Consider the following 21,555-nt stretch of genomic DNA (forward strand, 5'->3'; position numbering starts at 1 on the left):
ATTATCACAAAAAATAAAATCACATTTAAACAATAATTTGACACTTGAGGCTGTGAAACATAAAAGTTAGCTCTATCACCACACATCGGATACACGGATCTCCAGCATACCAATTGACTCATAGAGTCGAACATATCCCAAAAAGTGAAGCGTAAAGTTAACACTCTTCAACACGCCAAACATATCCCGTTGAATGAAGCTAAACTCACACTTCCTTATCTCTCTAACCTGTCTCAAGGCCTCAATGCCCAAAAACACAATACATATAGGTGAGTACTCAAAATCCTATGGCATGCTAACTAGATCCAACAGTTTCAAGAGATGACAAGGCTAAAATATCTACAAGTACACATTTTTAATTATTGATTTAATGCATATCATCTCTATTCATATACATCAATTTACATCACAACTTGTACACAAAGTATGCTTATCGGATTCACATTTAATTTCATTTTAAGTGCCACAATAATGCTCATTGAGCCATCACATTTCTGACCACATATGTGTGCATTAAAATCAGTACAACATATATCACAGACAAGTGTTCTCACATATTACCTGCAACACATACTTATCGAAATTTCGCTTGCTTTCGCTACATATTTGCATTATTAGCATATCATTATCACTATTATTTGGCATGTATATCATGCCCACAACACAACACAATTCACAATAATCATCACACATGTTTCATATCACAATATTGTATTATAATAATCAATCCACAATTATTCACATAATTATATAATTGCCAAAATAAAGCAAGAGAAATAGAAAGCTTACGCTCGGAACTTAGGATAGAGGTTTAGGCTATTCCTAAGCCCCCAATTAACAATATAAATCTTGTCTACAAAAAGTGATTCCAAACACTCACCGATCGCACTTTCGCCTAGTTGCCGAAAGCTTAAACTAGCTTTTCCTTGCTTTTTGCCTTGCTCGTAGAAGGCTCCAACGGTTTCGATTCTGCAAAAATAATGACCACACAATATACACAATCAACAATCAGCCAAAGACTCACTTCAAACAATCAAAACACAAGCCTAAGCTAAATTCTCTTGTCATCGAAACCTTCGACTTAACAAACTTGAATTTCAATTATCTCAGTCTATACTTAATCATTTTGCCTAAAATTGATTCCGTTAATCTAATTATTCACCTACGATTGATTCTCAACCTTTAAACTACTCAAAACTACCCAATTTATTGTATCAAAATTTTCGACATGTTTATGACAATTTTCATGAAAATTCATTAAAATGTTGAAAATCTTCAACAAAACTTTAAAGTAAGTTTAGAAACCTTTAATCATGTCAAAACTAATTAAAAAATACTTTGAAATCACATTTTTATTCAAAATCCTGAAATTCACCATTAACGACCCAATTTTCGACTTTTATTTAAAACATGTAGTTTAACGACTAAAAACTCAATTTAAAGGATCAAGTAACATCTAAAACTAATAAGGAATCAAATAATTACCTTAGTTGATGAAAAACCGAACGTTTGATCGAAAATCTGATAAACCCAAAAATTTAACAATTGAGAAATCTATGATGTTCTTGGATTTTTCTTTTTTTGAAATACTGTAAAGAATTATGGGTTAGGGAATGATAGAAATCAAAGGAATAAAGTTTGAAAATCAAAATTGAATGAGAGGAGCTTTGGAATGCAATGAACGACAAAACAAAAATATGGAGAAGAGATTAACATGTTTTATAAAGATGAAGGGGGAAAATATGGTGAAAATTTAAATTTGGTTTAATTGCCTTTTAAAAACTTATAATTTAGACCTTTTTAGAAATCAGTCTTTTATTTCAAAATTGAAAGTCTTTTAAACGTTATTTTCGAAAATTCTTTTAATTTCCAAAATTCCATTAACAAAAACATTTCCGAATACCATGCCAACGATATTCCCGAGCTCACTAGAGCTAAAATCCCTATTTTACCCTCAAAACTTCTTGGCCTAATTTTGGGGTGTGACAAGGTTAGTTTTAGTGTTACTAGGTAAGCTACTTTGCTGTCTTTTCGAAATCGGTTTAGCAAGCTGTCCAATCTGATTTTCAAGCCATTGAATTGATGCTTGCTGATTTTTTTAGAACGGTCTTAGTGTTTTGAAATTGAGTTCTCCTCAAGGTCCAGTTTCTTTTCTTGTTGATAAGGTTGCTGAAAACCCGAAGAGGGTTGTGACCTTTGATTACCCTAACCACCCCAAGAGAAATTTGGATGATTTTTCCGTCATGGATTTTAGTTATTACTATAGGGGTTATTTTGAGGTCTAGAATTGTTACACATAAAGTTGACTTGCTCATGCTCCATGTTAGAATCGAAGGGTAACATTCTAAATTAATTATCCCCGCTCCATTCGCATCACATTACACTACCAAATTTACTTGTTTAGAAAAATTTAAACCATCAATTTTCTTACCAAGAGCTTAAACTAGATTTGCTAACACAGAAACTGCATCAATATTAAAAGCACCAATTACTTTAATCAGTTTCGTTCTCATGACTTGCCACTGATAGTTATTTATTGTCATCTCCTTAATAAACTCTTTAGTTGCCTCAGTTGTCTTATTATTCAATGTTCCGCTAGTTGCTATAGACTCAAACTGTTGTAAAAGATTTGAACTTGTAACCACAAAGGTAACCCATGATAAGGACACCTTCTCAAAAGATCCTTAAATCTCCCACATGTATCATATAATGTCTCAAAAGTAATTTGAGCAAAAGAAGAGATGTCGTTCCTCAACTTACCTATTTTAGCCGGTGGAAAGTACTTCAATAGAAACTTCTCAGTCATCTGATCCCAAGTCGTGATAGAACCTCGTGGAAGTGAATTTAACCACTATTTTGCCTTGTTGCTCAAAGACAATGAGACCAACCGTAAGCATATGGCATCATTAATAACGCTACTAATTTTAATTGTGTCGCAAATCTCTAGAAAATTAGCCAAATGAGTATTCAGATCTTCATCTTACAATCTATCAAACTGAACATACTGTTGTACCATCTGAATTGTGTTCGACTTTAGCTCAATTTTTTACAGCAGTAGTTGGTCTGACTGTAATCAACCCAAATTTCTCGGGCCTAAATCAGAAACCCAGATACAAACTATGAAACCAAAATAATATTAATGGTCCAAATATTAAGGGTCCATTTACAACAAACAGCCCAATTAAACAACCCAATTATAGCCCAACAATAAAAACCCTAGTGGCCCAACAAGCCCAAGACCTAAACAACTTTCAGCCAAACAGCAGAAACAAAAACCCTAGGCGTGCCGCTGCCTCCTCCACGTCAACCTCCATACACAGCTGGCCTATGGCCTCCGTACCTGCAAACATGACAAAGAACACAATAGCACAGCAAAAAAGAGAGCAAAAACTTTGTATTTTTTCTTTCTCTTTCGGCTATAAAAGCCATGAAATCAAATGTATTTTTTTTACACACAAAATACAGAGAATCCAAACAAAAAAAAGAATTAAAGGTGATTTGCTTCATTTTTTTTATATATCTATTACTCTTTTTTTTCAAGAATAAGAAAAGAAGAACAAAAGTTATTAAAGTTAGTCCTTTTATTTGTTTTCCATTCTCGTTTTATTTTCTATTTTTATTTTTAAAGAAATAAGCAATAAAAAGAAAAAGAAGTCAAAATTTTTACCGTCTTTCCTTGAGTGTACCACTGTGAGAGGTCGAGGTTCGTCGTTTCTGATAAAAACGATATTTTTTGAGGCCGGGATGTCCAAAAACCCAAAAAATGGGACCTTTTGTTTCCCGGTCACCATGGACGGCGACACTGTCACCAGTGATCGGCTGCCGCCACGGTGGTACGACGGCTGGAGCCATGGCCTTTACTTGGAGGGGAGGGAGAGAGTTGAGAGAGTTTTTGAGAAATTTTTTTTAAAAAGAAGTGAAATGATTTTTTTTTAAAAAAAATTGACTTATATAGGGGTTACAAAATGACAACGTTTTGGCCTATTTCCCTAGACACCAAAACGGCGTCGTTTTGCCATTGACCCGAAATTCAACCCAGAAAGGCCTCAGGATCCGAGTGTTTTTGCAGAAGAGTCTAATTGCATCTTTAGTCCTTCCGCTTTTTAATTATTTTGCAATCCAGTTTTTTTATTTTATTTTTTAATTTCTTCCTTATAATTTTATTTGGATTTCATTTTAGTCCCTTAAGCAACGATGCCATTTTGGGGATAGGGAATAATTTCCCAATTAGTCCCTCCCGTTTTATGCGCGTTGATTTTTAGTCCTTATTCGTTTTTTTATTTTTAATTTATTATGATTTAGGCTTTTAATTCTGTTTGGATTTCAAAATTTAGTCATTTGTTTGGCTAATTCCATTATTTATGTGTTATTTATTTCTTATCCTTTATTTTTTTAATAGCTAAATTTAATACTATTTGTATTTGTTATATTTATTTATTTTGTTCATTATACTTTTACGTTTTAAATATTTAATCCAATATGGTTTATATTTATTTTACCGATTTATTTATTTATTTATCTTTCCTTTAAATTTTTTTTTTGCTTAGATTTAACATTACTATATTTATTCTATCTATTATTTAGTCATTTATTCCTTATTTCTTCCTTTTTATTATTTTTATATATTTAAGTTTTTACTATCTATTTTCATTTTATTTATATATTCGTGTTTCCTTTTTCCTCAGTTATTTTGCAATAAGAGTTTTAAACTTCATAGGTTTCAACTTAATTCGTGTTTTGATTAATTTTGCTTATTTATTTACTATATTATTTATCTAGTATTTAAAATTTATACATTTTTATCTTTATATTTTATTTTATCTACTATATTATTCATTCGCACGTACTATTCTTTGATCCTTGTCATTATTATTCATTCAATTTAATACTAAGATAGTAATCGCAAGATGATTATCATCTAACCGTTGCTTTGTTATCGTCATAAAAGTATCAATTTTATCTATCATTATTTTATCTCATTTCGTTAAAATCACGTCAAAATCGCGTTTAAACATATTTATTCAAAATAAGCTGTTTTATATTATACCCCAAATAAGAGGAGTACACATCGTTCAAATGTTGCATTTGCTATTATTCAAAAAAAGAAAATTTTCAAAATAAGCACTGTCCAATATTTTGGAGATTCGAGAAAACGTACCCTAACTTACGAGGTTTCGATTTTCTCGTCGAACCTAAATTAGCCAAATATCCCTTTAAATTTTTAAAATACATGAATTTTAAATAAAGGCGATATTCCGCGTTTAGAAACTCGAGAATGGCCGTGCCCTAACTTACGAGGTTTCCATTTTTTCTCGTTGGATTTAAACAACCGAATATCCTTTTATAAATCAAAGTAAAAATTTTAAAATAAAACGATTAAAAGGCAAGCTTATTTTCGAGGGTTCAAATGTCGTGTCCTAACTTGCGGGATGCGACATTTTGTTATCTCGAGACGAGAGGGCTTTTAATGCTCGTTTCAATTTTTTCAAGCATTTTTTTAACCAACATTAATAAAAAAGGACAGTATTTTAAATTCTTTTCGAGTTTTCAACTTTCGATGTTAAGACATTAATTAATCAATTAGGTACCAATTTTGGGCGTTACGAATGTACTAACCTTTCCTCGTGCGTAACCGACTCCCGGATCCGTTTTCTCGAATTTCGTAGACCAAAATTGTTGTTTTAGTAAATCAAAATGTTTTATTAAAACGATCAATCACAAGGTGACCTGATCACACCTCATAAAAAGATTGGTGGCGACTTCCACATTTTTTCGTTTTCTTAAAATAAAAAGTTGACCCTTTTCAAAATGGTTCGACACTGACGATACTCAATTCAACCCCAATCAGAGAAAGCTTAACACAATCAAACATAGTACGAAGAGCAAGAGGTGTAGGAGACTGCTGATTATTTTGATTATTCTCCATCCCCACAATAATATCCTTTTCTTCTTGACCGTCTATTAAAATTTGTTGATTTTGCCTTGTTTCTCTAACTTCTCTCTAATTTTTGCGAGTAGTTTTCTTGATTTCACTATTATAAACTAACAGTTCCAACAACTTTCCTCTAGTCATAAACCAAAAGAACTTGTCAAAATCAAACAAAAAAAAATTTAGAATGTAAAAAATTAAATTAAAAACAAAAATACTAAAATGAAAATAAAAAATGACTAAACTAATAGAAATAAAGCTTTCCTAATATTTTAGTCCCCAGCAATGGCGCCAAAAACTTGATGCAGTCATAAACCAACTAAAATTCTGATTAAGGTAAGTGCACCTATTGATTAATAGTATAGCTACGGTGAGTAAAGATATCGTTCCCACGAAGACCAAAAGTACTAGCAATTATCGTCTTTCTATTATTTAACCAATAAATTTGAGTGATTGATTAAAATTAAAATTAACTAAATTAATTAACTACGAATGCGAAAAAGAACAAATTAGGAAAATAATCGAATAATAACCAAGAAGCGAAATAATACCTAGGAAAGAATTCACCTAGACTTCATCTGTCACTATCAATCTAAATTACACAATTTCTTCACTTAGTATCTTGATATATAGAAATCCTTAAATTATGTTAATATCTTTCTTCAAGAATAAGAACAATTGACTCTAAATTGATTAATTGAAATTTATTTCTAATTAAAACCCCTATTATCGCATTAACTTGATTTACGAGTTCCCCTATTAAATTTGACTCTAATACGGTAGATTTATGTCGTTTTATTTCTAGGATTACATGCAGCTCTACTTAATTACGTTAGACCTACTCTTAAACAGGGTCTATTCCTCGTATGATTTAAGCACATCAAACATGGATCAATAGTCTAGAAATATTAAACCAATAATTAAACACACATAATTGAGAACAAGATCTAAGTATTTATTGCGTAAAATAAAAATCAAACGAAAAAATCAATCATAGGGTTCATCTCCCTAGATACTTAGAAAATTAGTTCATACTTGAAAATAAAAAACATCTAGGAGACAGTATAACCACAAGAAATAAAGAAACTCATAATAATCTCCAAAGGAATCAAAAGGGAATCTTCAATCTTGATGAAAATTCGACTTCAGAATTCGTTTCAATGGTATTTTTCGAGTTGTTTTCTTAAGTATTCTATGACAGCTCATTCCCATCTTTTTATTTTTGTCATATATAGGTCTCAAAATGTCCGAAAAACCCTAAAATCGTGTTTTTCTACTGTTTGGAGTGCAATTCGCGAAATCGACACGGCCTGTCACATGACCATGTGGCAGCACGTGTGGCTCACACAGTCGTGTAGAATGGTCCAGCCTGCGTGGCTCCTATAACTCGCTCTGATTTTGTAGCTTTCGCTCCTTTTGCTCTCAAATGCTCTCATAAGTATAAAAACATGAATTTAAAGGATTAGGAGTATAAAATTCACCGTTAACATCAAATAATCACCCAAAAACACATTAAGAATGAGGATAAAAACATGTTAATCTTAGCACCTATCATTAAACCACTAAATTTTTTTTTAAAAAAAGCTTAATAATTATATATTATTTCTAATCAAACTTATATACCATCAAACAAATAAAAGTTGAAAAACACCCATAGATCAAGTTTCTCAAATTTAATGGCTTTGACACAAAGTTTCAATTTAATCCAACTTGAATACAAATTGCTCGAAGTCCAAATTCATTGAATATTTTCTCTTCCTAACATTATTGAAAGAACTATTGAAGCACACGTATATGTTTATTATAGCATATAATATTTCCTACTTATCCTTATGCCAAAGTTCTACTTTCCAAAATCGTCTTCACTTGATTAAAAATAATTTTTGACATATTGATAGTATTAAAAATTATTACATAATCCCTTAATAAGTTTATATTTTAAAGGATTTTACTTAGATAACCGTCTATGATTCACATTTCAAATTGCAGATATATTCATTATCATTTATTCTTATTTATTTATTTATATGATTAAAAGATTATTTAATTATAATTAAAAAAGTAATTCTTTTTATGAATATATATATATATATTAATTTTAAGCACATGTCTCATTTTGTTAATGTTATTTTTTTTAATATATATATAAGAATTATTGCTACTCTTTCCTCCAACAATTTGCAATAATTTAGGGTAAATTGTTGTTTATTTTTTCTCTCTCCAAGCAAGTGCATATTATAATGATGAGTGGCAAATGTCCACCATAGTTGGGAAACTTTGGTTGAAACTTTAAGCTCCACTATGGGCCCTGCCCTGCTTCCAAGATAATACATACCACGCAAAGAATTTAAGATTTAGGAAATTCTATCCACCTCCCAAAAAAAAAAAGAAAAAAGAAAAAATGTAAGAAAAAGAATAAGAAAAAAAGGTGTTTTGATCGTACATAAAACCTACAGAGTCTAACTCATAAGCTAAACTAAAATAACTATCATGTATTTTATTTATTTTATTTTTAATTTTTTAAATTATGACAATTTTTAATATTTTTATTTTTTTGGAATTTAAAATTTAGTCCCTTTATTTTAATTTAAGATATTGTATCTATGTATTTTTTATTTAAAAACTTGATTCTTTCATCTAATTTTACTATTAAAGTTATTGATGTATTAATTAAAAAACTAGTAAAATAATTTTTTTTTTAAAAATTACCATTTTTATTAATTTGATCCTTATTTTTTAAAAGTAAACAAAAATTATAAAGTTAGAAATTAAACTTTTTTTTATTAGATTTTGAATGAAAAATTCATGATTTTTTTTTTGTAAATTATAAATTTAAAAAATATGAAAAGTAAAACTCTTTAAAATAAAAAAAATTAAAAAATTATGAAAAGTAAAACCCTTTAAAATTTAAATTTTTTTAAAAAATTTAAAATTATGAAAAATATAAAAAAAATTCCAAAAAGTTTAAAATTTTTTTATTTACTCCTTGAATGGTAATTAGAGAAGAGGTGTTTATCGGTCATGCAACTCACATAGTCCGATAGGCCTAATCTATTCTAGATCGGGCTTGAACTTATATTTTTAATCTTGAGTTGGCTTGACATGTTTCACTACCTAAAATAATAATGAAATTTAAAATTTTATATTAATATTAATTTTTATAAATAAATTTAAATAGAAAATAGTTTGCTATTATTTTTAAATAGTGAAATGGGAAATTTGGGTGAGATGGGCACGAGGCTAGATTTTTTTTTTTTGAAATTAAGCTTTGGCTTGATTTGACCCATGAATACATCTAATGATAATAAGGTTTCTCCAAAGTTTAATTTATTTGATCACTTCATATTAAATCGTTTTTGAAAAAGTTTTTTTTTTAAATTTGAAAAAGTATTTTTTAATTTAGTAAAAAATATAAAATTTAATTAAAAGCAATTTAGAGTTTGTATTGTTATTTAAAAATTATTTTACACTAATATGGATATATTTTATAATTAGATTTAAATAAAAACATTTTGATATATAATTAATTTGAATTAAAATAAAAATTCTTCAATCCAATTTAATACAAATTGAATGAATAACTCAGAATTTGGAAAGAATTTACTACTGTTCAAGAAGTAAATAACACGAACCCTAAATTGTGACCTATTGATTGGGTATTCATCTTCTCTAGGGTTTGAATCTCATTGTAATGAGAAAAGGAGTAAATAACACTTTTTTTTTGAATTTTTGGAAACATTTATATTTTTCATAAATTTTAAAAAATATTTTTTAAAATTTTTTTAAGAGTTTTTAATTTTTCATAATTTTTGGAAATTTTCATAAAATTTATATATTTTCTAAATTTTTATGATTTTTTTTATTGAAAGTATTAAAATAATTTTTTAATTTTGAAAAAATTATAGGAACCCCATGCATATTTATACAATTGATATAACTATTGGTGAAGCGTTCACTTGTATTCCAATGCTTTTCGTTTCACTTGAATGTTATATGTTTTTAATTTTCTTTTGAATCTACTTATTAGTTTTAAAAAATAAGTATTCATTTTTTTATAAATAAAAGAGATAAATTTAAAAATTATAAATCAACTTTAATTTAATATGCAATTTGATATATGAATTTTAATTTGGTGTAATTATATATATAAAACTTTGATCGTGGTTCGAATATATAAACAAAACTTTGATTTTAATTCAAATGTACATGTTTAAAGAAAAAAATACCCCATTTTATTTTTTATTAGATAAATAAAATTATTTATGTCCACAATATGTAAATATAAAATGGTGCTATATCAATAGTTATGTTAGTAATTTGTGAAAATTGAATCAAATCAAAGTTTCATATATAAAATCATAGCTTATGTATAACATTGCATTTTTGTTAGGGTATTCTTCATATCCGTTTTACAGCGTTGCTACTCCCAACGATATCGTCTCTAAGCTCTAAACTTACGTTCTCCTCTTAAGAGTGCAATATGCCTTATCATTACACCCAACAACTTATTAATATAACATTACCAAAATTCATCCCTAAATAAAATATAAATATTTAAGTTTAATGATAGATCAATTTACAATTGTAAATATCTCAAATAGTATTAGATTGTCCTTATTTGCTATTTTTTAACAATATAGATGGCTTCAATGACCTCCTTATTATAATTGAGGAATGAGTTATGAAACAATAACAAAATGTAAAATTTTCTTTCATGATGACATTTTTAGACATGATTTAAATAAGAATTATATATGTTAAGGTGTCGCATCTTCTCATACAATCTTTTTCTCTATTATAATTAATTGAATTTCGATTGTGATCTAATGGTTAAAGATTATTTATTTATAGAACTTATTCAAATTTGAATTTTCGTGGAGTAAATGGTAAATCTCTATTTCACTTGACAACCATTGAAATCAACCATCTTCTCTGAGAATATGCCTATGATATGAAGAGCACTACCTACAGATAGAACAAAGTATCTTCGGATACCTCTGTTTTGTTGATTAGGAAGCTTGTTAGTAGAGCTACATCTTCCAACATTGTTGTCGCTTCACCATGTGGAAAAAAAATTATGAGTCTCGGGCATTTATCTTTCAACTAAAGTGGCAAGAAACTCAATCACACATTGAGTCTGTACCATACTAGTGGGCATATCGTTTTTATCTTGGTACTAGTACGTATTTGTACTGGCATGTTTTAGTGTATCATTTTGGGTTTATCGATATTTTTAAATATTTTTAACATATATATAAATTTATATTATAGTCTAATTTTTAGTTTCTTGATAATTTATATCTATCCATGTAAACATTTTTCACACACATATATCTCAATACATCCATATAAATATATTTATTTGTAAATATAAACTTTAAAATTATTAATTAGATTCAATAATTTAATTTGATAACTACTAATTTAAATGTAGTTATAAAAAATTAAATGGTTAAGATGAAATAATTAAAAGTTAGTTTAAAATATCAATATTTTATACCAATTGATACAAGTCAATATGTATTGATACAAGTTGGTATTGACCGAAACAGATCAAAACACACCGCAATAGTTAAAATACATTGAAGGTTTTATCTAAATAGAACCTAAATTCTGATTTAAGACTAGAACAATACGTGTAATTAGTTTGAACATTTGGAGCATCAACATGTAGATTATGGTTGGCTCAAATTGATAACTGCCAATAAAAATATTTAGTTTACTAAACACTGAAAGGAATCAACATGTAGATAATGTTTTATGTAATTATAAAAAAATTATGAATATTCTAACTATTTGTGTAAATGGATAATGTTTTGTATTATAAAAATTGTAATAAGTTATGTAATTAGATAATGATTGTGTAAACATGTAAATAATTGCACAAAATAGTATAATGACAGGGTCCATGAAAATTGGTGAAGTAAACACTTTAGATGGCTCTCACGCCTTGGGTTCTTTTCGCTAATGGAAATGAAAAATGCTAATGATTTCCAAGCAAAGCCCCACCTTGTGGGAAGCACTGTACTTTGGTCTTACCATACAGAACCAAATTACAGGTTTTCAATGTCTGATAAAAACCCTCTAAGCCTTATCTTATTCTTGTCTTGTTGGAACTTTCGAGACCGATCATGGTAGCTAATACCCAGTAGTGTTGTTACTATGCATGAAATGACTTCACACTTCAAAACTTCGTTTTGCCTAGCATGTTACATTGATGATCCTACTTGTTTGTAGGGCTATGGTTCTAATGCAGTACTTCTAATGCGACAATTATATATGTATATATTGAGATGTTTCGACTATAACAGTGTTTTAAATGTCACTAAGATGGTGACTGCAAAAACAGTATATTACATTGGTTTTTTTCCCCTTTTCCATGTTGATGTTGGAAAAGCAGTGACATCTGAGATGAAATTCTAAATGCAAGTAATTGAAGTAAATATTGTTCATCGTTTTGTAAATTGAGGAACTGCCTTTTCCTTCAACTGGTGGAAATGATCGGCTTCTCCTTCCAGAAGGCGCAATACCTGTGGGACAACCCATCAATGCATTACTACTATTTAAAATAGGAATGGAGAAAATTCGATTCAATTCTAAAAAATCGAAAAAAATTTAAATTTTGAATTATTTAAATTAAATATCGAGTTAATTGAATTAACTCAAATTTTTTTTCGAATTTCAAATTTGAATCGAATTAAATTTTTAAATTCGAATAACTCAAATAATTTGAACAAACCTAAATACTAAACCCTTCTACTTCTCTTTTCCCTAACCCATCCCCTCAAACTTTTTTACTTTCCCCTCAAAATCTTTTTCTTTTTTACTTTCCCTAAAAATTTTACTTCCCCTTAGACCCCCAAGTTTTCTTTCTTTTACTTTCCTTCTAAACTTTTATTTCTTCAAGCTCTAAATTTTTTTTATTCAATTCAATCGAACATTTACTCCTAATCTAAAACAAAATTTTGCAAAAACACGATCAACAAGATATTATTTGGACTATTCATTTCTTTTTTGAAGTATTCATATAATATGTGTTCAACACATACTCGGGTAGGGCATAAAGGTATAATCTTCGAAATATGTTGAAAATTTAAAAAATAAAAATCAAGCTTGTATACCCATGTCAAACATAAAAAATTAGTTATGATGAGGAGTACATGATATGGTATCAAAGGGTCATTACCTCCGCCATTGATGGCCTCATTTCAGGGTTCATTTGCACGCATAAGTAAGCTGTCTTAGCCATAAGGTAGAGTTGATAGGTATCATATGACTCTTCAATACGAGGATCAATGAGCTCATGTAGTGCTAACTTTTCGATCAGTGGTTCTGCCTAAATGATCAAACACCATGACGGTAATGAAAACAAATGTAAAACTAATCAATATTGCCAAAAAAAAATATTTATGAACACTCATTGAGACCTACATACCCATTGTCTCAAAGATACATGCTGTCCTTCGCTTTTGTCTTCGCTTTTGTAGTCAATTACTTTGCGACCTGAAATTAGTTGTAGGAGAACTATCCCAAATGCATACACATCTGTCCTCACTGAAACAAACCCATTTTCTGCATACTCTGGAGCAAGGTATCTACATGAACCAAAGGTCCATTTTACACTAGTTGGCATATTAATGGTTTATGTACTCAGTCTGAAAATGAATTGAGAGGTCATAGAATAGAAGTCTCCTACCCTAATGTTCCCAGAACTTTTGTCTGTAGTGTTTCATCATTTATCTTCCATCTGGCTAGACCAAAGTCACCTAGCTGTGTGTAGAAACACAATCATTTCAATGAGCATGCAGTTCCATAGAAAATCCTATTTATCATATAAATTTCTAAAACAGACAGCATTTAAGGTTTTAACAATCTTTTCGCTTTAGCAGACAGCGTACTGTTAAGTTACTCGAACTTGAGTATGAAGATGTGAGCTGATAAAAGACACCTAAATCACATTGGCTAAGTGGTCAGGATTATTAGGCCTTAAAAATAGGACCAACCCTAGTTGAATAAAGGACTTAACTGACCATAGGGACTAAGTCATGTGTGAGAAGTATGTTGCCTGGACGCATGTCCCTATGAATAATAGGACCACCACGGCATTCTTCATGCAGAAAACGTAAACCCTTTGCAGTGCCAATTGCAATAGCACGTCTTTGATGCCAATCAAGAACATTTTCTGTATTCTCTGTATAAAAAAAATCCACAATTCCAAAACATATAGAAAATTTTGTAAAGATGAAATGACACATAAATCAATACTTGGGTCTGTAAAGATATGTTTAGTTTACCAAATAAATGCCAGTAAAGGGACTTGTTGCATATATACTCGTAAACCAAAATGTTGAGGTTCTCCTTGCAACAATAACCCAGCAGCATCACAATGTTCTTATGACGTGCGAAACTTAAGACAGATACCTCGGAATTGAACTCAGCAAATCCTTGTGTACTTTCTTGTTTCCGGACCTTTGCTGCAATCAGCTGTCCATCTTTGAGCTTACCTTTGTATACATGACCATATCCACCTTCCCCTAACAAGTTCTTCTTTGAAAAGTCTTCAGTGGCTTGTTGAATCTCAGTGTAAGTGAATGCCTTTGAATCTTGGATATACAGTTCAGTCCTTAGTCCACAAGCAACACAAAGAAGAGGTGATCCTGTGGATTTGTTGCGGAAGCCATGCCTTTGCTGCTTTTGGATGATATTTGGCGTGTCAAATAGCATACTTCCTCCTTTGGTATATGTATCTGAAAGGAAATGATGTTCCATTTTTGTCAGATACATACTCGTAGCTAGTTTTCGTAGCGTCTATTCATATAAAATTGCCAAGATTGCTTGCTTACCTGATATTTCCAGCTTAGAAGAAGAACCAAAATCAGATAAAAAGTTATGATCTTCTGATTTCAATGTAGATGAAGGGGTGAAGAGGCCACTCTTGGAGCTTTCCAAGTAACTCGTGGACAAGGAGTATCTTCTTGATGAAGTTTCCGAAGGATCGATATTTTCAGTAAAGTGAAAGTTGGATGGAGGTACAGGCTTGGACTTGGACATGGAGTACACCTTTTGGTCTCCAATATCTGGTTCACTTATTGTATGGTTTCTCAAAACATCAACGTTCAAGCTGTCTTGAACTAATGCAACTTTGCAAGGTATCTGTTTAAGGTATAACTTCAAATCCCGTCTGAGGTGTCTGCTAAGATTGAATGTCATCAGTAATGAAAAACCAGAGATATACCATACAATCAAATATCGTATCCAACACCAGACATTTTCAATATCATCTTTTAAAGGTTACTGTATGAATTAATCGAATTAAACCACAAAAGCGTTCATTTTCCAAAGAAAACAAATAATTATTATGAAACTATATATAAGGCAAATGATGGTTGCAAAATAATTACCTATCAAGTACAACCCATGCTGGCTTTGAGGCAACCACTTCTTGTAGAACAACATTCTTTAAGGGAACCCCAGCTGTAATTTTAACTCCAATGCTCACCTAAACATGAAAAATACACAAAACCACAATTAAAGTACATGAACAGAGTTTGAATCCGCAATGAACTTTTTTGTGTAAGTATAGTATGTATGCAAAAATAATAAGAAGAAGAAATAAATGGTACCCCTTGCTCTTCACATTCTTCAGCACTTTGGTGGAGCAATTTAACATATGAATCAACCTTGTTTGAGATTTCTTCCTCCATGGCACGAAGGCTTGTTCCAAAAGATTCTGGACATGGTTTGCTTTGGTAACCCACTATACCAACCCGGGGAAAAGAAAAGGATAAAACAGTGAGTTAATTTGACTGATCATATATATCCCACATCCATATTTTTGTATTTTATGTAATTTCATCCAACACCTAATAGATTCAACAAAAATCTGTAGACCATCACGATTGCTTTATCACTTAAAGTATAAATCAATATTCTCAAACACAAACATCAAAATCATCATTAATAGGTATACAAGAAGAAAGATAAGAGTGCTTACTAGGGTGAGTGACTCTATGCAAAACTCCAAGCATAAGAAGCGTATCCCCACCACGCAGAATGTCACCTCTAACTCGTATATGATTGATGATAATTCTAAACTCACGTTCATTATGATCCTTAGTTGCATCGAATGCGATAACCACATAAGACGGTGTATGAGGAGTTTTATTGCCCTCCATTGTTGAGTCTGCAACTCTCTTGGAGTTCCAATGGTGTGTATATATATGACTTTCAAAAAATGGTTGAAAATCTTGATGGGGTGTGGTTTGATTCAAACATGAAACGTGGCCTGGGGGATAGAGATGTGTAATCCAATGATTGTATAGATTTAGTTTTGTTTTGAAGAGGGGGTTTAATTCTTTTTTCCTTTTTTCAATCCATGTAATGTAATTTGTCTGGTTTTGTAGGGATAGCGAGATTGTTGAAGAAATCAGAGCAGATATACTTTTGGATATTCGGATAGTATACCTGAAATTGGAGGGAAATGTGCCGTCCAAAAACAAAGACAATGGGAATATTATCAAGGTATAAGTTGAAGACCGAATCTGGATTCTTTGTTTATTCATTCATATTATTCCTTAAAACCATGGGTTAGTCACACTAGTCAGTGCTTTAACCATATGTTATACAAGGGGCTTTACTGTCTTCGGGTGGATTCCATTAAGGTTTATTTTAGACTTGGATTATTGGAATTTGAATTTTTTAAGGTTTCAGTCCTTCTCTGTTCAAGTCATTTATAGATTGAGCTCGTTTAATTTTTTTTTTCTGAAATGAACCAGGAACGTTATAAAAAACAAATCCAAGTACAAGCTAATCCATTGAAGATTGGCCTATGAGAGTGAAGAAATAAACAAAATTAAAAATAAGAACCAAAATAATAAACAAAACGAAATTGAAAAAGAAAACAAATTAAATGCCAGCCTAGACTTAGCTAGCACCCACTCTTCAAAAGTAAACCCTAGAAGCTTGTGTTGGTGCCAAATTCCTAAAAGGCAAATGTTCCTAAAAAATTGATCTTTTGCATTTCTTTGCCTTTCCTTCTACCCAAACATTCCCCTCTCTGCTATCAATCTGGTTCTCTTGGTCCGAGGAGCAAAGATCCCGCTCCGATGTCGTTCATCGTTCCTAAGTCCAAGTAACTTTCTTTCCCTGTTCTTAGACATTCTGTAAGGTTATGAGTGAAAATGTTTGCGGATCTAGGCACATAAGCAAACTTTAGTTGTTGAAACGATGTCTTTGTTTGATGTATATTGTCGATGATAGCCCAAACCTTCAATCTATCTCTGACACTTCTTTTGCTTTTGTTTATGATGGATTTCGCATCTCTTTCTATGACCATTTGCTGGAGACTCAACTAGATGATTAACCGTACTGCTAATAGACAGGCAAGGCCTTCCACTGTGAATGGAGAAGCTACACGATCATAGGATTGCTTGAAAATCAAATCTCCACCACTATAGAATGATATGGCACACCAATCAAGAGGTTTTTACAAGATTGTAATGGGTCTTAGGTTAAGGGTTTGGAAAAGGTCATAAAAGTTGGTTAAAATCGATAATCGAGTTGGTAAGTTACCAAACTATAAAAAAAATCAAATATTGAATTAAAAGAATTCACATTAATAAGAAATAAATAATAAAAATGAGTTTTTCAATGCAATATGAAGCTATCGGTTCAAGCTCATTTTTTTATTTTTTATTTCTTTCTTTTTATTTCTTTTCATGTTTTTTTAGAAAACAAAGTAAAACTCAGCAATATAAATAATAAAATATAATCAAGCAATAATCAAATCAAACCTCGACAAAAAAGGAGTCAATAAAAAAGATGATTTACAACATAGATATGAGTTACGGGTTAGGATCAATAGGATTCACTAAGAGTTAATACAACATGTAAGATGATTAAAGGTTAGGTGGGTTAAATCCTAAATGTCTACATCATCTTAGTATATCAAATCAATAATGTGGCCTTGACATGTATAACCAAAGCAAGTTCTAGAATACCAAATCAAGTCAACATACTCACAACCAAAAATAAAATGAGCACGAATAAATATATGATCTATAGGCTCAAAAAATCACAAAAAAAATATGGTTTTGATGTCAAACTTGCAAATTTAAAATTTCAAAAATAATTCTTCAGTTCAGGGAGACAACCTAAAATAATAATTTTTGCAAAATAGCTTATCATGCTTGACTCTCTCATGTCTTAAAGTATAAATCAAACAATTCACAACAATCCACAAATAAATCCCAAAACAAAATCAATATAAAATCCAAATTAAAAATATTTAACTTTAATTGTAGGTGTACGGAAATTACGTAAGCACAAAAAACAATTCAAGGATTTTATCGCATAAACATATAAATAATCTCCCTACACTTAATATGTAGATTGTCCTTAATGTACAAACAAATAGAAATAGAATAAGTGAAATATCATAAGGGAGGGAGAGAACTAAAACAGCCTTGAATTTGGATGAATTCGCCGGAATTGTGAAAACCAAAATCGTAGGCGATTCTAAATAAAGTACATGTTTGAGCAAAATAATAAGAAAATAGAAAAAAATAAGATATATAAATTACAAAATAGAAAAAAACAATAGAAAAAATATAATAAAAAATGTGTCGAAACCTCCTTAAAACGAATTTTTTTAACGAAAACGGGAGTCGCCACCAATCTTTTAAAGTGTGATTGGATCACTTTATAAAATGTTTTGGTCTACGAAATTACGAGAAAACAGGTTCGGAAGTCGGTTACGTTCGAGGAAGGATTAGCACCCTCGTAACGCCCAAATTTGGTACCAAATTGAATAATTTTGTCTTACTGTCAGAAATTTGAAAGAATTTAGAAATGAGATTTCCTTAAAACCGTAATATTTTAAATTAAAAGTATCAAGATTCATTCGTTTCAAAAGAGTACAAACATCACATCCAGCATGATTGGACACGATATCTTTAAACTTTCGTAATTGAAATCATCTTGTGATTTGTAAAAAAAATCGTTTAGAAGGATATTTTAGATATTTAGACAAACGAGAAATCGCAACCCAGCCTGTTAGGGCACTACTTCTCAAATTCCTAAATATCAAAATATTGCCTTATTTTTTTAAAAAAATCCTTTTGAAATGAGATATTTTTTGTTTTGAAAATGATGATGTATTTTACAAAAAAATAACATTAAATAAGCCTAGCTACATAATGCATGCTTTTATCATTTTATAGTATAGAGAACAATAAATAATAACATAAATTACACAATATACGTTATCACCTTATGCATGGCCATATATTACATATATATATACATGCATTATCGTTACATGCAATATACGCAAAAATGACAAAATAAATTAATACAAATTAAACATACATAATAATATTTCATGCAAATATAACAATATAAAATATTCAATTAAAGATAAATGATATGTAAAATTTAACCTATTAAGCAACGAAAGAAAACCAAAAGCTAAGCAAATTAAAATGTATAAAATTTAAGTTGAATAAAAATAAGCTATTTAGAAATATACTAAATAATATAAGAATAATAAAAGAGAGCTCTTTTTAAAAAAAAATGATATATACATGTATAAATTATACTATAAAATATAATAACTCAATATGTAAGAAAAATAATGTACTAAATACTGCTATTACACTTATAAAAAGTAATTTAAGAATGTACATAATTAATAAATAATAAAATAGTATATATTTCATAATAAAATAAAGATAATGTAAAGAAATATGATAAAGTATTTAGTGTATAATATTATTTACAAACAATACAAATCATATGATAAATAAAATAAAAAATATATATAATAAAATGTATAAATATAATATATAAAAAATATCATATGGAGTAAAATATAATATGTAATAAAATAATATGAAAACAAATAATATATAAATATAGTGAAATATATAAAATGTATATAAGATTTATAAGAAACATATATAATAATATAATATTCATAAAAAAATATTATTTTTATACATAATTAACATTTTAAAAAATATATAATACATATGTTTAAAAATATTTTAATTAGTACAATATAAATGATACATATGTCATATAAAACAATATAATAATATATAATATAATGGATTTTCCATATTTAATAATAATAACATACAATTTTAATATAAAATAATAATATATATTAAATAAATAATAAAATTCAAAATAAATAAATTTATAAGTAAAAGGGGACTAAAATTAAAAGTAATTAAAAATTTTGGGGCAAAATTAAAAAATAAAAGAAAAATTTAGGCCTATTTAAAAAATACATTAAAACCGAGGGACTCATTGGACAATTTTCCCTAATCCCAAAACGACACCGTTTCCACGAATTCAGTTTTAAAGCCACTGTGAGGACCAAATTGAATCACAATTAAAATACTAGGGCTAAATCAAAAAATAAATAAAATGAAATTATAAAAATTAAAATTGCGAGAGGACCAATTGGGAAATTACCCCACTTTACGAAAACATGCGGATCCCCCCCTAGGGTAATCGGGTCAACACACGGATCCTGAGCCTTGAAACGACGTCGTTTTAAGCTTATTGGATTAAACCAAAACGGCACCGTTTCGTAGGGCCGTATAAACCAAAACTTAAGCCCAAAATTCATTTTACACTGGGTTTTAAAAAAAAAGTTTGAAACTCTCTGCAGAGGGGAAGAGAGGGGTTCTGGTCTCGGCCTTCGGCCTCCGAGCAACTCAGCCTCACGCACCTCACGCGCCACCATGCACGGTGGTCGGAGGGTTAAAACCCTCGCCCTTTTCGATGCAGATTTCAGTATATCTTCTCTCTTTCTTTATTTTTATCTATAAACTAAGCAAACTACATGTAAAAACCATAAATAATAAAGCAAAACTGAAGAGGAAAATCACCTTTTTCAGAAAGAAAACTACTTTTTGTATATATCTGTGGTAAACTTTTACAATTGTTCGTAGAATCTTTGTGTACAAGTTTGAAGTTTCTCTCTATCCTTCGTGTGTTTTGCTCTCTGCGTTCGTGTGTAAAATCGTAAGTGTTTTTGTGGGTGTCTTCTGTGTGTAAAAAAAATCTCTCTGTCCTTTTTTACAGATTTGAAGAAAGGCCTTATAGCCCTAGGCTGTTATGGTTTAGGAAAGAAATCAAAGATTTCTTTCCATGTTTGCCTTGGTTTCCTGTCATTGTTTCCTCTTTTGTTCGCAGGTAAACCGCGAGGATCTCGTTCGATCACTGATGTCTGCGCGCTGATAGAGCCAACGCCGGATCGTAGCGCGAGGAGATCTGACGATTCTGGCGTGATTTACGCATCAATGGTGGCGGGATGTACGATGGCAGAGTCGAGAAATCATGGCGCACTTGGTGGCGACGATTGGGCCATTGAATCTGCGCGAGATGAAAGGTCGCGTCGCTTAGAGTGCCCGAAGCTTCCAGAACTTTATTGCGGCGCTGAATTCTCGGGAAACCCTAGGGTTTCCTTGTCTGTTTTTACAGCTTTGGGCCTTTTGGGCCCCATGTAAGCCTGGTCAAGGTGTTGGGTTATTTTTGGGGTGTAAATGAGTCCAATAGGTTCAGGCTGTTTGGATTTGGGCTTTAGCACTGTAAACGGACGGTTTATAAAATAA

The 21,555-nt window shown here is 30.3% G+C and overlaps 2 protein-coding genes and 1 non-coding gene across 4 annotated transcripts; 2 read left to right on the forward strand and 1 right to left on the reverse strand.

Moving 5' to 3' along the window:
• The first annotated feature begins 2,651 nt into the window (after positions 1-2,651).
• On the forward strand, positions 2,652-2,758 carry LOC121217374 (small nucleolar RNA R71). The gene has a single exon (XR_005913477.1). It is a non-coding gene; the product is annotated as a small nucleolar RNA R71 (small nucleolar RNA).
• A 9,482-nt stretch (positions 2,759-12,240) lies between these two features.
• Positions 12,241-16,306, reverse strand: LOC107951463 (probable receptor-like protein kinase At5g18500). 2 transcript variants are annotated; one of them, XM_016886524.2, is made up of 10 exons: positions 15,924-16,304; positions 15,553-15,686; positions 15,331-15,428; positions 14,773-15,119; positions 14,224-14,676; positions 13,960-14,120; positions 13,626-13,699; positions 13,365-13,524; positions 13,116-13,265; positions 12,241-12,459 (listed from the first exon to the last, which is right to left on the reverse strand). In XM_016886524.2, the coding sequence occupies exons 1-10, from the start codon at positions 16,102-16,104 to the stop codon at positions 12,379-12,381; spliced, it is 1,839 nt and encodes a 612-aa protein (XP_016742013.2). In that variant the 5' UTR covers positions 16,105-16,304; the 3' UTR covers positions 12,241-12,378. The 2 variants fall into 2 exon arrangements, 1 of the variants encoding a protein (XP_016742013.2); XR_005912054.1 differs by having other exon boundaries at positions 12,300-12,459; positions 13,116-13,261; positions 15,924-16,306.
• A 4,283-nt stretch (positions 16,307-20,589) lies between these two features.
• Positions 20,590-21,555, forward strand: LOC107952574 (uncharacterized). The gene is made up of 2 exons (XM_016887791.2): positions 20,590-20,734; positions 21,137-21,555. The coding sequence occupies exons 1-2, from the start codon at positions 20,683-20,685 to the stop codon at positions 21,448-21,450; spliced, it is 366 nt and encodes a 121-aa protein (XP_016743280.1). The 5' UTR covers positions 20,590-20,682; the 3' UTR covers positions 21,451-21,555.

Source organism: Gossypium hirsutum, chromosome A02, assembly GCF_007990345.1.
Source record: "Gossypium hirsutum isolate 1008001.06 chromosome A02, Gossypium_hirsutum_v2.1, whole genome shotgun sequence".
Lineage (NCBI taxonomy): Eukaryota > Viridiplantae > Streptophyta > Magnoliopsida > Malvales > Malvaceae > Gossypium > Gossypium hirsutum.